This window comes from Pongo abelii, chromosome 15, assembly GCF_028885655.2.
Source record: "Pongo abelii isolate AG06213 chromosome 15, NHGRI_mPonAbe1-v2.0_pri, whole genome shotgun sequence".
Classification (NCBI taxonomy): Eukaryota; Metazoa; Chordata; class Mammalia; order Primates; family Hominidae; genus Pongo; species Pongo abelii.
In genome coordinates, this window is record NC_072000.2 from 83210653 (window position 1) to 83228843 (window position 18191).

An 18191-nucleotide genomic window follows, 5' to 3' on the forward strand; every position below is an offset into this window, starting at 1 on the left:
GTATTAAAGCACTTAAAACATTGTATTACATTTTTATATCACTCTCTACTCCTTTAGACTGTAAGTAACTTTGGTCCAGGGATCAAAATATATTTCTCCATCTATCTCCAGCCACTAGTCAATGTCCAGTGTGTTATAAATAAGCAGTAAATATTTGATGAGTTGTTGAGTTAATGAGTAATAACAAATAAATGTTATTGTACAACAATTTGGCAGATATTTGTTCCTTGAATAGAATGATTTTTATAATTGTCATTTACAAATTCAGTTTATATAGGATTTTTTTCCCTCATTTCTTCCCTTGAACGTTTTCCCCCAACTACCGTGTACTCCCATTACTAGATTTTTTATAAATCACTTAAATATGTTTTTGTAAATTATTAATAGCAGCAAGTAGCGCTGATCTGTTGGGCACCTAATGTGTCTCGAGCTGTGAATTAGAACTTGTCTTCCACTGGTCCCAAGAGAGCTGGATCAGTTCACAACCCTGCATAAATGGTAGCTAGGATTATGATTCAGTAGGAGCATATGTAGCCTCAAACAGGATAATTAGTTGTAATAAGCACATAACCGCATTTTCTCCCTGTTTCTGTGTTAGGGGATGGCAGTCAGTTCACACTTTGAATTTCAATGTCCATAAGCTGCATTTAAATACATTCATATAAATGCATGTCAAGTAACTACCATGTCTAGGCCTTGGACTAGATTCTGAAAAAAATAGGCACAATCACTGGCCTTGTGGAGTTCATAGCCAGCATCACCTTAAAATCAATGAGAAGTAGAAAGTCAGGTTATTGAGACCAGGATGACCCACCCTGCATCTAACTGGGGGATATTGAGTTCTCACAGACATTACAAGCTGATCCCAGTCAATATAAGCTCACTGTATAATCAACTACCCCCATATACAAATGTCCCCTCCTCCAGTGGCGTGATCTAGGGCTGGCAGGGATTCACCTTTCCTTACTCATGGTGCTTCTCAAAATTCTCCTGCTGCCTCACCCAGCCACCCCCATTCTCACCCAGTCTAAGTATCAGTTCCAAGAAGCATTTCTAGTTCCTCTACCGGTGGGTTTTCCCCAAACCTTCACACCTGCTCCCTCAGAAGTACCATTGGTTATGGAGGTCTGATCTGAAATTCTACCCATCACTCACATATTCATCCTCCATCCAGAAGGCAGTTTTTATACAAACCCAGATAAGCTTGGCTTTGGATCTACTTATAAGCTATTTACCCTTGGCTGAGATAACTTAACATCCCTGTTTCTTACTGCTGTCATCTGTAAAATGGGATAACAATGCTTACTTCCCAGTATTCTGAGGATTAAATATTAAGCTCCAGTACAAATTATAGTGATTACTTTATGCCTCATTATCCCCGCTGGTCTCCCACAGCCATTCTTTCTAGCACCTCTATGCTATCTTTGGGATTGTCCAGTTAGCCCCTGAAGTGGCAAGGACCCTATTTCAGTGCTCGTATTTAAAAAGTACGACCATCAGCAAAAGGGGTGTAGAGAGGAGGCATCATTTAGAATCTTGGAAAATCTGAAAAAACTTGCTTCTAGGCCAGAAAGTAGAGAGAACTGTGAGATTGTGTGCTAGCCACAGTAGACCAGGCTTGAAGATGATAGGTCGTCTTAGTGGAAAGTGTGGTGGGGAGCCAATATGGCACAGTAGCTCAGAGTGTGGGCTCTGGAGCCAAAATAAGAAGAGTTACCCTAACAGAATATAGACCACAGAGTTCTTCCCTTCAAGTATGGATTCATCATACATCCTTCAAACCTGCCAAGTACTTCCCTTTCTTTCTCTCTACCAACTTGCTTCTTACCAACCTTCCAAAGTCCTGTTCTTGATTCACCCTAGTCTCACCTGTAACCTTCAGAAGCCCTGTCTCTGACTCTTAACTCTTCCTGTCTTAACACTGAGCCTCTACTTTCAGCTTTGGGAGCCACAGTGAGTGTTTCAGAGCTGAAGAATATCTGGAGCCCATACGTCAGACATGAAAGATTTGGAAAAACAGAAATAAAAAAGTTCGTTGAAGTATTTGAAATGATTTATTCAAGTAGGGTTGGGACCTAAAAATTTGCCAAATATATCATAATGGGAGAGTAGTACCAGGAACGTATAGAAAGGAACAGAAAAGTTGATCTCATAGAAATAAAACTTAGAACAGAGGATACTAGAGGCTGAAAACGGGAGGGGGAAAATGGGGGACACAGAGATTTGATAAAAGACACAAAATTACAGCTAGATAGAAAAAAATAAATGCTAGTGCTCCAGAGAACTGCAGGATACAATAATATACAGTTTCAAATAACTAGAAGGAACATATTACATATTAAATGTTCCCCAAACAAATAATGATAAATATTTGAGATGATGGATATGCTAATCACCCTGATCTGATCAATATATATTATATGTATCAAAACATCACTATGTACCCTGTAAATATGTACAATTGTATCTCAGTTAAAAAAGGAAAAGAAACAAAAAATAAATATTCTGAGGAGATGACCTTAAGAGAGATGTTGGAAGAGAGGAAGGATTGGGAAAATAGGAGATGTCTGAGAGATACCCTAGAGGAAATTTGAAATAGAAAAACAGAGCTGAGGAAAGCAATAAGGATGAATCAAAAATTAAATTGAAGTTATATGATGATAGTTCAGGGAGCAACACATGTGTAGAGAAGGAAATGAGAGGCTGGAACTTTGGGGAACCCCAGAGTTAAGTAATAGACAGGAGAAGAGGCAGGGAGGGGAGGTTGCTCATGAAAGTTCATACATGTGGGAAAACCATGAGACAGCCATGTCACTGAAGATGGGAGTGGCTGCTGAAGCTTAATGGTGATGAAGAAGACTAGAAAATGTTCCTTGTGCTTGGCGATTTGCAGATTATTAGTAACCAGAGAGAACAGCAGAGAAAATAACTAGCTGCCAAAAGATTGGTGGGGAGGGCTTGGAGGGCAGAGGGACCTGGACTCAGCAGCAGTCAAGGAGGGCTCTGTGAAGTCTGGGGGGAGGAGCACCCTGGTGGGGCACTCTAAAATGTCAAGGTGAATGGAGAAAGCAAGGGAAAGAGGCAGGGTTATGAGGAGGGCTTCTGTGAGTGGAGTGAAATTTAAGATGCCTAAAGAAAGCTAACAGGAAAAGTCTGAAGGTTGAGAAAAGAAGCAAGATCACTGTTAAATATATATATATATATATATATATATATATATATATATATATCTCAAAGAATTTTTGATATATATTATATATATATATCTCAAAGAATCTAGAAAAAGTATGGGAAGTGGAGTCGGAGGAGAGTTTAGTCTTGGACAAGGTGGCAGGGTCCTTACTCTAATAACAGAAGCAAAACTTTGGATTAAGCTTATGAGGAAGGGATTTCATTTATTTACTCAACAAGCATTTAAGTGTGTAGATGCAGACATGGGCATTTTAGACCTGGTTTTCAAGGTGCCTCCAATCTGATTGGGGACATGGATAACTGAAGAATTAGTTTACAACAGCATGAGATAAACCATGAGGGATGCTGACTGGGGTGTCGAAGGGTGAGAGGATCGCAGGCAGTGAGAGAGACATTCCAGAGTTTCCTTGTGAGTTACAGGTTCAGTTAGGAGGGAAGTGGAGCTAACTGTAGAAGAATAAAGATTGGCCAAATCTCTGGAATTTCAGAAGCATCAACTTTGGGAAACGGAATTTGCTAATGGAGTGGAGTCTGATGCAGTTCTTCACTTGCTTTCTTCTGGTATGCAGACCAAAATTATCTGAGAATGATCTTTTCACTTCTGGCTACAAAAATGCAAGCCACCAGTAGAACCACAGGCACCAGTTTACAGTGCAGAGAGCACTGGACTGGGAGTCAGATCTGGGTTGTATTTATGCAGTCATGGGAAATTCCTTCCCGTAGGTGCAGGGACTCAGGATTCCCTTTAGTAAAATGAAGTATTATTCTTTATTGTTCTCAGAAAGGTGGTCTGAGAATCACCTGTGTGGTGGGCTAAGTATTGTTTCCTAAAAATTCAATGTCTACCCGGAACCTCAGCATTGTGACCTGATTTGTAAATAATGTCTTTGCACATGCAATTAGTTAAGATGAGGTCACACTGGATTATGGTAGTCCCTGATTCCTATGATGGTGTCCTTATCAGAAGAGGGTACACAGAGAAGAAGGCCATGTGAAGACAAACAGAGAGTGAAGTGATGCTTCTATAAGCCAAGGAATATCAAGGATTGCAGGAAACCCCCAGAAACTAGGAAGGGACAAAAGTGATTCTCCCCTGGAGCCTTTATGACCTGCTCACAACTTGATTTTAGACTTCTCACCAGAACTGAAAGATAACATATTTTTGTTGTAAGCTACTAAGTTTGTGATAATTTGCTACAGCATCCCTAGGAAAGTAATACCACCTGCATCCGGAATATCAGGAATCTTATTAAAATGCCACTTCATAGTATCCATCCCAGATCTTCTGAGTCAGAAATACTGAGACTAGAGCCCTGAGATTCAAACTATTAACATTATTTATGTTTCTTATGAAGTTTTAAATGTGAGAACCACTGGCCTAAATGATGCCTTAACAGCTCTGAAAAATCCGAAAGTTAAAATGACAGGACTATTTTACCCATATGGATGACATCCCTCCCGGTGCAGTGTGTTACTTCCCATCCTATAGGTATCACAAACAGAAGTATTTATTTTATTAAATACAAAAAGAACCAGATCGCTTCCAAACTACATGCTTCTAAACACTTTCATAGGTTTTGTGTTCTGGTAGCATTTTAAAGATAAAAATATTAAGGGTTTTATTTTTTCCGGGAGAGGTATTTGTCTCTGAGCATTTTGACAAATATTAAAATTGTGTTCTCCCATCATTTTCTGTATATGTTTCTTTCTTATCTCATTTTATCTGGCCTTATTTTTTTTCTCTGCTTTTATTCATTTTCTGTGCACTCAGAAATTAAAGGCATATCAATTGTATGTTTTTATTTAATAGTTTTTTACTCTTTATCCTGTAGGTCCTGTGGAAAATATTTCACTATGAGGATTAGTCATTGCATCTCTGAACCATCCCTGATGTATCTCTTGGCTAATGGAGGCTGTATAGTGTAGTAGTTAAGGGCAAAATGGAACGAGGCTACCCAGGTTTAGTTCCAGCAATTAGGTTATGCAACATTGGGCAATTGACTGAACTTCTTTCTGTGTCAGTTTTCTCAAGGGTAAAATGTGGTTGTTAATGGGACCCATGTGTTAGTCAGCTCTGCTCAGTTATGCTGCAGTAACAGATGCCTCCCTGGAATCCTAGTGACTTAAATGAGCAGAGCTTTATTTCCCACCGGCATTAATATTCGTCCTAGTTCTGCTGCAGTGCTTCTTCATGCCTCTTCATTTCTGGACCCTGCCTGAAGAGGCAGCTCTGATTTGTTGCATCCTGGATTTGTGGCCAAGGGAAGAGAGCTAGCAGAGCCATGTGGTGGCCCTCAGACCTTCTAAGTGGTTCACACTATTTCTGCTCGCATTTTCTTGGCTGTGAAGCGTGTAATGCAAAATGCCTGACATAAGAGGCAGGGAATGTAACCCTCCAGAAAGGGTGGACCTATTCAGAAGAGGCTGATAGGAAAGGACAGCAAATATTGTCAAAAATAATATAATCAACCACAGCAACTTTATGGGATTGATGTGAGTATTAAGTAAGTTAACATAGGTAAAGCACTTAGAATAGTATCTTATGACTATTTTCTGGTGGTCTATTATTAACAGGGTCTTGTGTAAGTATGTGAAGACATTAATTCTTTATTTGAGAATGCAATGTGCCTTCCAAGGAAAGTGCTATTTAGAGTTGAGAAAGATACAGAAATACAGGTCTTGGTCTATGCCTTATGGAATCTGTTAATCCTCCACGAAGAATGTGAAGAGGAACAGACAGTTGATGACTTGCAGATGGCCTGAGTGCCCACCAGCAGGGTATCTAGTGGATACCTCTGTACCGGTTCTTCCACATGATTGGTGTTTATTTGTTCAACTCCCCCAGTAGACTCTAAGCTCCTTTAGAACAGTGAGTGTATCTTTTTCATATTCACACCCCAGAAACTTTCACGACACCTGTCTAGTAGGTCATCAACTTTTAAATTGAACCCCTCCTTCTTTATACAGTCCGAAAGTGGGGTGGTAATTTCACTCTCTTAGTTCGGAACAGTTTTCTTCTGCTTGATGCCCCAAGTTAATGAGGAATTCAGAGTGCATGGAGGAGGCAGCCAGCAGTTTGAAGTTTACATCCATGCTGTGCCCAAACTGTTGCACAAAGGTATGAAGACAGCACATGGAAATTAGTCCTGTTTGCCAACATAGTCGGTTGTGCATGCGTCATACATGGCCAGGCTTGCTGTATTAAGAGCCAGCTGAATTTAAGTCTTACTTAAGGGGAAACAAATACATTTGAATTGAAATACACTTGATTTATTTTTGTTGATGTTCTAGTTTTAATTATTTTCTCTATGTGCATGTCTTGCAAGTTTTATTTTTGTGGGGACTATAAGGATATGATATTTCCAGGGAGATGAAGAGCTATAATTTCTCAACTTTTCAAACCTACATACATATTATTTTAGGAAGGACAAATCTCATCATCTTAGTTAACAAGAACCAGAATAGAGTGATAGTTCTGCTAATCTGGCCTCCTGGGTCTTGCAGTTGCATACATCAGATGCTAAGAGGATAAGAGAGATTATCCAGGAGTAAGACCATTCTGTGTGGCAGTGGACCTCTGTCCACAGTGGGTGATCAGCTAATGCCATCAAGCTCATAAGCTGATAGCCCTTGTAATTACCATGCCAAAAAGGCTGCAAATATCCCTCTTTTCCCAAATTCACCTTATATTTAGTACTTTGTATTGTAGGAAGGAGGTGCTGCAAACACCATGGAGGTTGATCTGAAAATGCCATATTCCCAGAACTCTTTGTCTTGGGATACTTCTAAAATCCAATGACTGTATCTTTATATCTATATATAAAGTCCCCCATCCAGATGGGATATTCATCCAGAATATGGCAGATAGAGCCTGAAGGGTCTTTAGGTATCAAGAGCATATCACTTAGCTTCTTGCTTGAATAGACTTATGCTATTTAAGAATGATCATAACCTCATTCTTGGCAGTAGAGTGAATTAGACAAATTAACAAATTAGAGTTCCCGAAAGTCCTCCATGGTTCAGGGTGAAGAGCTATGTGATTGTGCTTAGAGACCTGTGCTACTTCCACACAACCCCAGGAGTCTGGTCAATTTTTGGCAATTTACAACCATGGTCCCTCAGCCTGCCCTGAGTGCTGACAGCAGACTACTGCCTTCTGTACTCTGTGGGCTTCATGGACCCTAGGTGGGTATTTAGGTTAATGGGAAGTGATCTATCTGTGGAGTCAGGACAGGCAGCTATCTAGGTTAATGGGAAGCAATCTGTCTGCAGAATCAGAAAGACTGGATTCTTTATTTAATTTCACAATTCAATAGCTTGTGAGCTTGGGCAGGTCACTTAACCTCTTAATGTCATCCTAGATAATTGACGTTACCTACCTCATGCGGTTGCTGTAACATTTGAGTTACTGCATGGGACATGTTTGAGTGCTATGTAGGTTTTATCTTAGTTTGAGTTCCCTTGAGAGCAAAGCCTGAGACAAAGACTTGGGTGAGATAGTTTATCTGGGAGTGATCCCCAAAAGCAGAAGTGAAGGAGCAGGGAGAGTAAGCAGTGCAGAAAGAAACACCAGTGTGAGTGTCCACTGTCAAGATTCCTGCTCTAAGCACTGCATAGGTGGCAGAGATGAAGGTGTTGCCGTGAATGCCTCCCAGGATTTTCCACTTAAAACATAGGAGGTTGGAGTATTTATCCATTGGCTCCCTCCCTGTCCCCGTTCTTTGATATTTACCCCTAGGATATTCTTGCCCTCACTCTCATTTCTTGGTTGCTCTTTATTGCAGGCAGGGCAGGCACCCTAGCTTTAGAGAAGGCCCAAGGGCTGGCCATGCTTGAAGTGGGGGACCATCAAACTTTGTCTGAGCTCACAATAACTGTCACCTGCTGCAGTGGCTGAAATCTGACTTTGGCTGAGGGAATATGATGCCAGACAGCACGTGATGCAGGGTCTGCTGCAAGCGCATACAAATATGATATTTTTCATACTCATTTTCATTTACAATATACACATTTAACTTTTTTTTTTTTTTGCTTTATTAATAGGTTCTGTATGCTAGGCCTGTACCCTGGTCTTACAAATACTTTTTAAAAAGGCCAGGTTATACTCTTCATTATCCTCCTAGAATTAGATTTTCTGTTTCATAATTAGCAATAGTCTCCCATATCCTCCATGCCCTTTACCCAGCCTCAGCCTAGTCCTCTTTCAGTCCTGAGACAGGACAACTCAGGGATGTAAACATGGAGAAACTGTGAGAACAAACCAGAGAGGAAGGATTTTTCAGACAGGCTGACTAGGGTTTGAGTCCCACAGCTGCATGACCTTGACAGGTCACAGAGCTTTGCTCTGCCTCTTGATTCGTAAAGCTGGGGTATAGTAGATCAGCTGCATGCTACAAAACTAAATGAGACCACGTATGCAAAGCAACTGGTACTTCTTTATATATGTTACTTTCATTTCCCTATCACTTCCCCAAAAAGCTGCATTTTCTTCTGTCCAGGAAGAATATATATTAAAAGGAAAAGTAGTGACTTCATTTATATCTGCTGCCTGATATCTTTCAGCTCCAAATTTGTCTAATTCACTCTACTGCCAAGATCCTTCTGCTCCTCTTCCTTCTCCCCCTCTACCCTCCATAAATTTACTCTCCATTAATTTATTCATCCATTTCTATGTATTCACTTATTAATTCAATTATATGTATTTACTACTATATGGACTACTTCCCTGAATCGGTTCAATCTGTTCTATTGCTAAAATACAGTTTGCAGCTCTCTTCAGCTTCCCCTCCATTTCTTCTGTCTCCCTCAACCCGTCTACTCATTTGTTTATTTAATTTATTCAGTTTTATTTATTCGCTCACTAGTTTTTTTCCAATACATTGAGCACCCTCTTGGTGCAATGTGCCATGCTTAGTTGTTGGGGATTACAAAGGTACCATATTCTACCTCAAAGGGCATAGAAGTGAATTTTTTTTTTAAAAAAACTACAATACAAGGAATAGAGTGGTCATTTGCAAAATAAAATCTTTATTGAATTACTGCTGAAGCAGTAAACTCTCAGCTGGGAGGGTCAGGGAAGGCTGAGGAGGGATGGCTGCAGATAGAAAGGTTATAAAAGTAATAGAGGGAGACAAATGTAAGCTGTATTTTGCATTCCTTGATTCCTATTTAAAGCAAAAAATTAATATTAATGTACTAGACCTTTAAATTCATAATTGGATATGTATTCTTTTCTGCATGCTAGGGCAAAAACGTCAATTCACAAGAATACAGACTTAAATTAGAAATGTATTAGGGGATGGTAGGCAGCAGGTCTTATGGCATATCCTTGTTAGAATCTCTTTAGCTCAATCACCTTCAGCTTCAAAATCTGTGACTTTAGTGATAAACAGTAAGATCACACGATCAGACTCAAAAGCACTGTAATACCTAAAAATCATTGTAAGAAATCTAATTTGTATTAATCATACCATTAGAAAAGTGGAGAAAGTTTCAGTATATGTTATAAAGTTTTTTTAAAAAGAAGAGTAGAATCAATATCCACAAAAGGATCTTCCTGCCTATCCCTGAGAAAATTGCCCTTATCTCTTGAAAAGTGGTTTCATGGAGAGAGATTATCACAAGAAAGCTTGAGCCTGTCCCCAGCTTACCACTGCTGAGCACTGCTGTAAATTTATGGCTTAAGGTAGAGGTTTGGCAATACATTGGGGACAATATTCTTTTTCATCTTCTGAGGAGCCATTTGTTTCTTTGGAGATATATCTGCTCCAGATTCATTCCATTTCAAAATTGAGATGCTCCATTCTCTCAGCCAAGATGAACGGGTTCATTTTACACTGTGATCACAATTTAGAGATGCTATTGAATGAGCTGCCAGTGTTTGCTTTGTAATGTTAGGGGCGCTCTTTGTTCTAGTCTTAAGGCATGGGTTAGAGCACATAACAGAAACTATGCAGGAAAGACAAAAAGAAGAAAGACAGGGAGGGAAGGAAGGAAGAAAAAAGAAGGAAAGAAGGAAGGAAAAAAAGGAAGGAAGGAAGGGAACGAGGGAGGCGGGTGGGCAAATAGCAACACCTAATAATCCTGTGTCATCAATAGATAGTTGTGGCCTGAGATATAAATTAACACTATTCTAAGAAAAATCAGGCAAGCAGTGAACTTTGATTCATACATCTCAGCAGCAGGAAGCTGCCAGGAGCTGGTTATCAAGTGTGACTCATAGGAGAGACACAATACCAGAAGCAACCTTCTCTGGCTAGTAGGATCAATCATGTCTTACTTTTTTCTGGAATCTTTCCCTTTTCAGTGAAGCTGTTTTCATCTACCCAGTTTGTCAGAGCAAACCCTAGGAATCAACACTGATTTCTCTCTTTACTTCTCCTACTAACAATTCACCTCCAAACCAATCTCCAAGTCCTGTTGACTCCACCTCTAAAATACATCCCAAATTTTACAACTTTCATTTCTACTGTCTCCTAGTTTTAGCCTAAATCATTTTCATCTCTTGTCTTTAACAGCTTCCTAATAGATCTCCTTGTTTCCATTATTTCACTTTTGGTCTAATATACCTACAGCAACCAGAGTGATTCTCAAAACTTAATTGAGATTATATAATCTCCTTACTTAAAACCTTCCAAGAGCTTCCAGTACGTGTTGAAGAGCTTTCAGGTTTTGTACCATGTCATTAGGACTTCATGTGATCTGGACTCTGCCTACATCACCAGCTTTGCATGATTGGCTCCTTCCTAAATGCACCTTCTCAGAGAAGCCTTCTCTGATCATCTCATTTAGTATCTTTCTACCCAACCAAGTGCTGAGGACAAGAGTAGAGAAGTCACCTCAAAGAGGCCTTCCTGGAACATTCCACAAAGTAGCCAATCCTCAATCCTCATTCCCTACCCCCAACTACTTTTCATCATATTACCCTACCTTATTTTAGATAGGGTTGACAGAGCTCAACCCTATCTAAAATTATCTCATGTTCCTTAATTTGTGTATTGTCTATCAGATTTTCTCACCCCAAAGTAGAGTGTAAACCGTGTAAGGCAGGACTCGTTCTGTCTTGTTTATCTTTTTATCCTCCACAATGAGGATCAGAATGAGCATCAGAATGTGACCACAATGCCTGGTTGCCTTCTGGTGCTCAATTAACATTTGTGAAAGATGTGAATAGATAGTCTTGCAAAACCTTGGCAGAGGTGAGTAACAGTACTCTGTTAATACCCTGGGAGGCTGAAGTAGAGGATGAGGTGCGGAGAAAGGGGTGAGTAGTCCATCGTTGAACTTGTTATATGTGGCAGTCTCAATGGTATGTTTGCTTATTAAAGCCTGATAAATATTGGTGGCGTTTTTAGTAGGTTTTAACTAGAAGCAGGGGCTCCTGGAGGGTGCTCAGGCTGAATAGCTGGGTCACTTGTCTTTCTCACACCTCCCTGGGAGACTTCTCTGTAGAAGACTTCAAGAAAGAACCCTGCACCTTCCACACCTGTTGTAGGAGGTATGGCAGCTATTCCTGAGCCTTAAGTACTCCAGTAAGAAAGAAATGATCTATTTGAGATGTTCTGCCAAACGGGCTCTAAAAATAATTATGATTTAAAATGTTTTTCTCCCAGTGAATATGAATGCTTTAAAACTAAGTTTGTAAAAACAAAACAAAACAAACAAAACACCTCCTCAATCTCTGTTGGGTTAGACACCCAAAGAAAGCAACCAGAAGCTGAAATTTTGTGGACAGAACATAAAACGCCTTTTTCCTACTTCTCTGTCCTCCTCTTCTTCCTTCAGTCGTGTTCTTTTTCCTTATCATCCCTGCTTTTACTTGCCTGATCTGTTTTGTCTGGGGAGGATGCCTAATACAATGTGTGATGCTATGGGCTTAGTGAAATGCTTGTCACAGCTCAGCTAGCCTAGCCAAAGGTGCTGGTGGAAGCAAAGGTAAGTTTTCTTTTTTGACATATCTTTGGTGTCCTTCAAATCTAACACAGTCCATCATTTTGAGCATTTATTAACCATATCATTTAGATGTATAATTATATGCATCTTTCACTATGCCTTTCTAAAGGGGGTAATTTTCATATATTTTATGCATTGTAGAAATTTTGGTTCATGTGAAACATAGTTTGAAGGGAAATCAAGTTACTGTTTCATTTCCCTCTTTGAATAAATAGAAAGATGTTGAGGTAAAGCAAAGTGATTGTGATACAGATCTCACCCCCTCCCTCCCCAACCTCCACCCAAGCAAAAGTTTCCAATGGTTCCCCATACACTTTTGGAAACAGAGCTTTGTGGCATATGGAAGGAGTTTCTACCCCCTGCGTATGAGCAAAACCATCTGGTTTAGTTGGTTTGGTCAGGTATTAGAAATACATTGACAAACATGTGTATGTCAGGGGTAACTTGTAGTCTTGCTGCTTGTATTGCTCCTGGGGGGAATAACAAATTCATGTAATATGAACAGTCTAGTTTTTAAGAAAACTGAAATAAATTAAAAATAATTAAAATCCAAAGTTCACCTTATGAAGGTGTGTGCTTTAGTAATGCTCAAATATAGATGTTTAACATACAATCTAATTTTCTGTCTTCCAAAAGAGGGAAAAATCTGATAGTATCTGAGTGTCATCTTCCTCCAAGCAATCAGCAATGCATTATCTCCTAATGTTGCTGTTTGATTTCATTATTGGTTCTGGCTTCTTAAAGAAATAAGGGTTCCATAAGGTTACTGTAGGATAGGTCAAGAAAAACAATCTAGTCAGTGTATTTCATCCATTATATCTTATTCCGTATTCCCCATTCAACAGAGAATTAGGCCATCTTCTGTGAAGCAAAGCCTTACCTCAAAGAGATGGTGCTAAGTGAGTTTTCAATGAGGATAGCTTGTGTGAGCATTTGGGTGGTATTACCCAAGGGATTCATTAAGGGCTGTCTGTTCTACAACAGTAAACAATTAAACACTCTATTTTTACGAAGTTCTGCATCCCAGAAATCTTTTGCATCTTTATTCCAGGCATGAGTGTCATTACCTGGGAAATTCAACTGAGGAGTGTTAGGTAATTTATTAATATTCTCTACTTAGATCCAGCAGTGATAGTTTAAGCAGCCTCAAGAGAATCAAAGGATTTTTTTGTGATCAATATTTATTACTTAAACTATAAAAGAGGGAAAAATACATGTAATACATACAACTAATACGTACCCAGTTGCAGATCATAACTTTCCTAGTTATTAAAAATACAGGAAAGTTGATGGTTTTGAGACATTTCTTAAGTTCTCACTAGTTTCATATTAAATTTCAGTGGTTTCTTCTTTTTGTCTGAACCATCCTTTACTTACGTGAATAACTCTTTACCTTCATTGCTTCACTGATGCTACTTCACTGGGTTTTTGCTTGAATAGGCCAGAAAAAGTCATCCCTAGACTACATCATCAAGAACAGTTTGTATATTTCAACCTTCAGCTTGTGTCTGCATCTTGCATTACTTATCAATTCACTTTTATGCCTGGGCTGCTGATTAGGTTTGCTCCTCCTCTCTCTTTGCCTTGATTTCCTGCTGAGTGTAAACATCACTTTTCCTCTGTAGAATGAGTTGACCTTTTGACTTGATTAAGTATAAATGCCATTGACTCTCCACTTCTGGAGGCCAAGAGTTTTACAAAATCCCACTGGGACTTATTTATTTATTGTTTGAAAATGAATATCAAATACTATTCCATGTCATTTTAATGAGATAGGTGTGAATCTTTTTTTTCTACTTTAAGAATAATAAGAATTGTTGCTGTTGGAGGTATCAAATGTAACTAAATAGTAGGGCATGAGAAGCTTCAGTTTTGTGGGTTTTTTTTTGAGATGGAGTCTCGCTCTGTCGCCCAGGCTGGAGGGCAGTGGCGCAATCTCAGCTCACTGCAAGCTCTGCCTCCCTGGTTCACTCCATTCTCCTGCCCCAGCCTCCCGAGTAGCTGGGACTACAGGCACACGCCACCACGCCCGGCTAATTTTTTTGTGTTTTTATTAGAGACAGGGTTTCACTGTGTTAGCCAGGATGGTCTTGATCTCCTGCCCTCATGATCCGCCCACCTCGACCTCCCAAAGGTGGCTCCATTACAGGCATGAGCCACTGCGCCTGGCCGGGTTTTTTTTTTTTTTTTTTCACATTTTTATTCATTGGCCATCACATTCCAAAGTTTTACAGTCAAATGGACAGTTAAATATTTGTGTTTGAATCTGACCACTGTGAATATCTCAAGGATACCGTAAGAGCTGACAGACCTCCAAACATTAGCATCATTGGACTGAGAGAAAGCTTGTTTTATATCTCTATAGGTACTGTGACACCAATGAAGCAATGTTCCCAAACTACTATGTTTGTGTTAGTCATTTTCCCCTTATCTTGTCCCCAATCATAAAAATTAAGCGATGTACAAAAATTGCCTAAAGAACAGATGCCACCTTATAGAAGATGTTTTAAATAGCCCATACTTGTAGCAGTTCTGCCTTCATTGCTAATATTCTCCACGTCTTTCTTTACTTTTTTCTTTCTTATTGAAGCATTTGCATGTAGAATAAAGAGGATAAAAACATAAAAAAAAAAGACAGATTTGTTTTTTCTGAGAACATCTGTTCTTGTTATAAAGAATCCACATGATGTGGTCCATTTTCTTTCAATGCCCTCACTGTTGGCTGTTGTGAAGGCAACTGTTACATCAATCTTAGACCTGAACTTAATAAGATAATGAAGAGTAGTATCTAATCAGTTGAAAATGTAGGGAAATTCTGTTGTAATACATACATTTTATGTAATATTGAGACAAACATGCAAAGCAAGATAAGCTGAGATTTAATCTAAAATGGTTTATTGTAGAATTACTTTATTCCTAAGATTCATTGCTCTCGTGGCATCGCTACCTAATTTTGAGTGTATTCGGTCCTTTAGGTTTCCTTAATAAATGTTCAAGATTCTTGTAAATTTGGGTTGCCCTTGAGCTTTGGGTGCATTCTGAAAATTATTAAATATAAGTTATTTGTTGTGCACATTGTAATTAAAAGAAACTTTTTCACTTTGAAAGTCTGTTTATTTTTCAAGAGGAGAATTCCTCCAAACTTGAACTACTACCATAACCCTTATAACCAGCAGAAAATAGGAATACTAATTACTCAAAATTAAAAGGCGTAGTTTGAAATTACCTGGAGATTTATATTCCCCCGTATAAAATATCTTCAGTCTTGGAGAGGAGGGAGGAGTATAGCTAGTGAATGTTACATAATAAAGCTTTCAAAATTACTTAGATAAAATATATTGACCCTAATTGATGGTTACCATAGAAACAGACTTATATAGACATTGATTATTCAAGCACTCATTAAAGCTCCTACTATGCACTTGGCCCTGTGCTCAGTATATGTTGAGGCCAAGTATATGGTTTTCCAAACTATTTCACATATATCCATAGGGATATATTAGTCACTTATATGTTGTGTCACTTTATTTCCTAGTCGTTTTCAGGAATGGGGCTTTCCACATAAAGATTGACTAATCCAAAAATATTTAGTCAGCCTCTTTCTTCATGAGCTCAGCTATCCTCCTAGAAAGAGCAAACTTGGTCTATCTTCTGCTTCTATGTAATCTTGTTTGTCTTTTAAATTTGCATTTCAGATCAATAATGATATACATCCTAAAAGAATGTGACATTTTCTTCCTTTATTAACTGGATCGTTTTAATGCCTTTGTGTCTCTCTTGCCATCTTTTGCCCCTAAGTACAATTCCTGTTACCCCTGATTCTTTATAGGGTTCACTTGAACCTTAGCTTGAGCATCTGGAGCATGGTTCTCTTGAGACAACTTGGTTTATTCCTCTATTTAGTGGCACTTTATATTAGTCATGCTTTTGTTCTGAAAAGTTTCAGTTTTGGAACTTTACATCATTTCAGTTTTTAGGTATTTGGATACTTTTGGAGGATGATGAACAATGGGAAAATTCTGGGGGCCTTCACATTCCCTTCAGGAGCATTATTTATTATGGGGTTTAAAACATGACATTATTACTATTGTAATGCTTACTATTGTAATTTCTATGGTCGTGAATCCTAGTAGGACCCTGTGTTAATGGAAATGTCAAGTTAAGGCAGTATGTGTTGCAAAGTTCTTTTCTCATCCTATTGGTGGATACTCTCTAAAAGCCAGACTGGTGTATCATGCCAAATGGCCAAATTATTCTAAAGAAAAAATATTATGGTAAATTTCCTATATCTTAAAGAAATTCATCTGTATTCTAAGACTTTGAGAGATCAATGAATGCTGACTACAGCTTCCGGTAAATGATTACTTACTGTCGTTGGCATTTGAAAACCTTATATCTAAGATAAAGGAAGGCACTATTTTTTTCATTACTGTGCCATTATGCTTTATGTTTGAATTGAGACTTTTGCATTTGGGGACTCCTACAGAGAATCCATTGGATCAGTAAAATTCGAATGGACTTTGGGTGGAATATAATTCCTTGAATGCTGCTGGGTCATGTGCACCAGTGTGGTTTTGACAACCCTGATGCATGAGCACTACTTTCAGAATTGATTCTAACTTTGGCACTTACTACCATCCTTAGGCAAAGGACCAGAGACCTTGTATGCAGGGCAGAAGCTCAATGACAACGAGTGGCACACCGTTCGGGTGGTGCGGAGAGGAAAAAGCCTTAAGTTAACCGTGGATGATGATGTGGCTGAGGGTGAGTATGACTATGGTGAAATTCATCTTTCTTTTCTCTCATAGTCCTCTCAGTCACTGAGTGATCAAACAGTGTTTTGCAAAACCTTTTGTTTTCCATAGTAGAAGTCAAAAATCATGTTTTCTGTTGACAAACTCAGGCAAGGCTAAGAAGGTGTTCCTCTGTATTTTACAATACCTTTTCATCAATGTGCGTTATGGAAATTACCTACTAACTATAACTACATATTTATGGGTCTCTCTCCTTAGGTGTAGAGTATGTGTCTGGAGAACAGATGTAGGGTTCTACAGATCCTTTTATTATTCAATCATTCAAAAATCACATGTCAATCATCCTCCCATATGCCAGTTCCTTCCATCAGTGAGTGAATCACTCTCTAGTAGAAGAGATGAGCAAACCAGAAATTCAGAACATTACAGGTAAAAGTAAGTACTAAAACAGTGCATGATACTTAGAAGGTGCTGAATAAGGTTTGGTTTAATTAATTACTTATTTAATCATTATTAATTATCTATTCTGCACCACATACCATTTTACAAGGCACTAAGAATACAGTGGTGAACAAACAAGCAAATCTTTGGCCTGGTGGAATTTACATTTAGAAGGGTGAAGAATAAATTAAGGAACCCATTCATGTGGAAAGAAACATTCAGAGCTCCACACAATCAATAAGTATTTCCTAAGAGTCTGTTCTATGTCAGCAGCATGCTAGAATTGCAGAAGATAAAACGGAAACAGATGAGATTACCTGTTTCCTCAAATAATGAACCAATTAAGCAGATCAGATAGGACTCTTGTATTTGAAAATAGGACCAAAATATATAATGAGATTCTAATTTTGATGGGTGAGAATATAATTTGTCAATCAGAAAAGAGAATTACCCATTTGGGCTGGAAAAATCAGGAGTGGTTTATAAACGTAGATCTTCAGACTGAATTTGATGGTGAATGTAATTTATGAAGGCTGAGGTACGAGAGAGAGGGTATCATCAAGTGCCATTTTACATGCTATATCTTTTTTTTCTTTTTTTTTTTTGAGATGGAGTCTTGCTGTGTCGCCCAGGCTGGAGTGCAATGGCATGATCTCGGCTCACTGCAAGCTCTGCCTCCTGGGTTCATGCCATTCTCCTGCCTCAGCCTCCCGAGTAGCTGGGACTACAGATGCCTGCCACCACGCCTGGCTAATTTTTTGTATTTTTAGTAGAGATGGGGTTTCACCGTGTTAGCCAGGATGGTCCCGATCTCCTGACCTCGTGATCCACCCGCCTTGGCCTCCCAAAGTG

The 18191-nt window shown here is 38.9% G+C and overlaps 1 protein-coding gene across 39 annotated transcripts in view; it reads left to right on the top strand.

The window, feature by feature from the left end:
- NRXN3 (neurexin 3) overlaps positions 1–18191 on the top strand; it is a 1691350-nt gene that overhangs the window by 780395 nt on the left and 892764 nt on the right. For all 39 annotated transcript variants that reach the window (XR_010136857.1, XR_010136859.1, XR_010136858.1 and 36 more), the window contains 1 exon segment: positions 16789–16908. Coding sequence is in view for 34 of the 39 variants with exons in the window: in XM_054529674.2 (XP_054385649.2) it covers positions 16789–16908 (120 nt within the window). In the remaining 5 variants the exon portion in view is untranslated.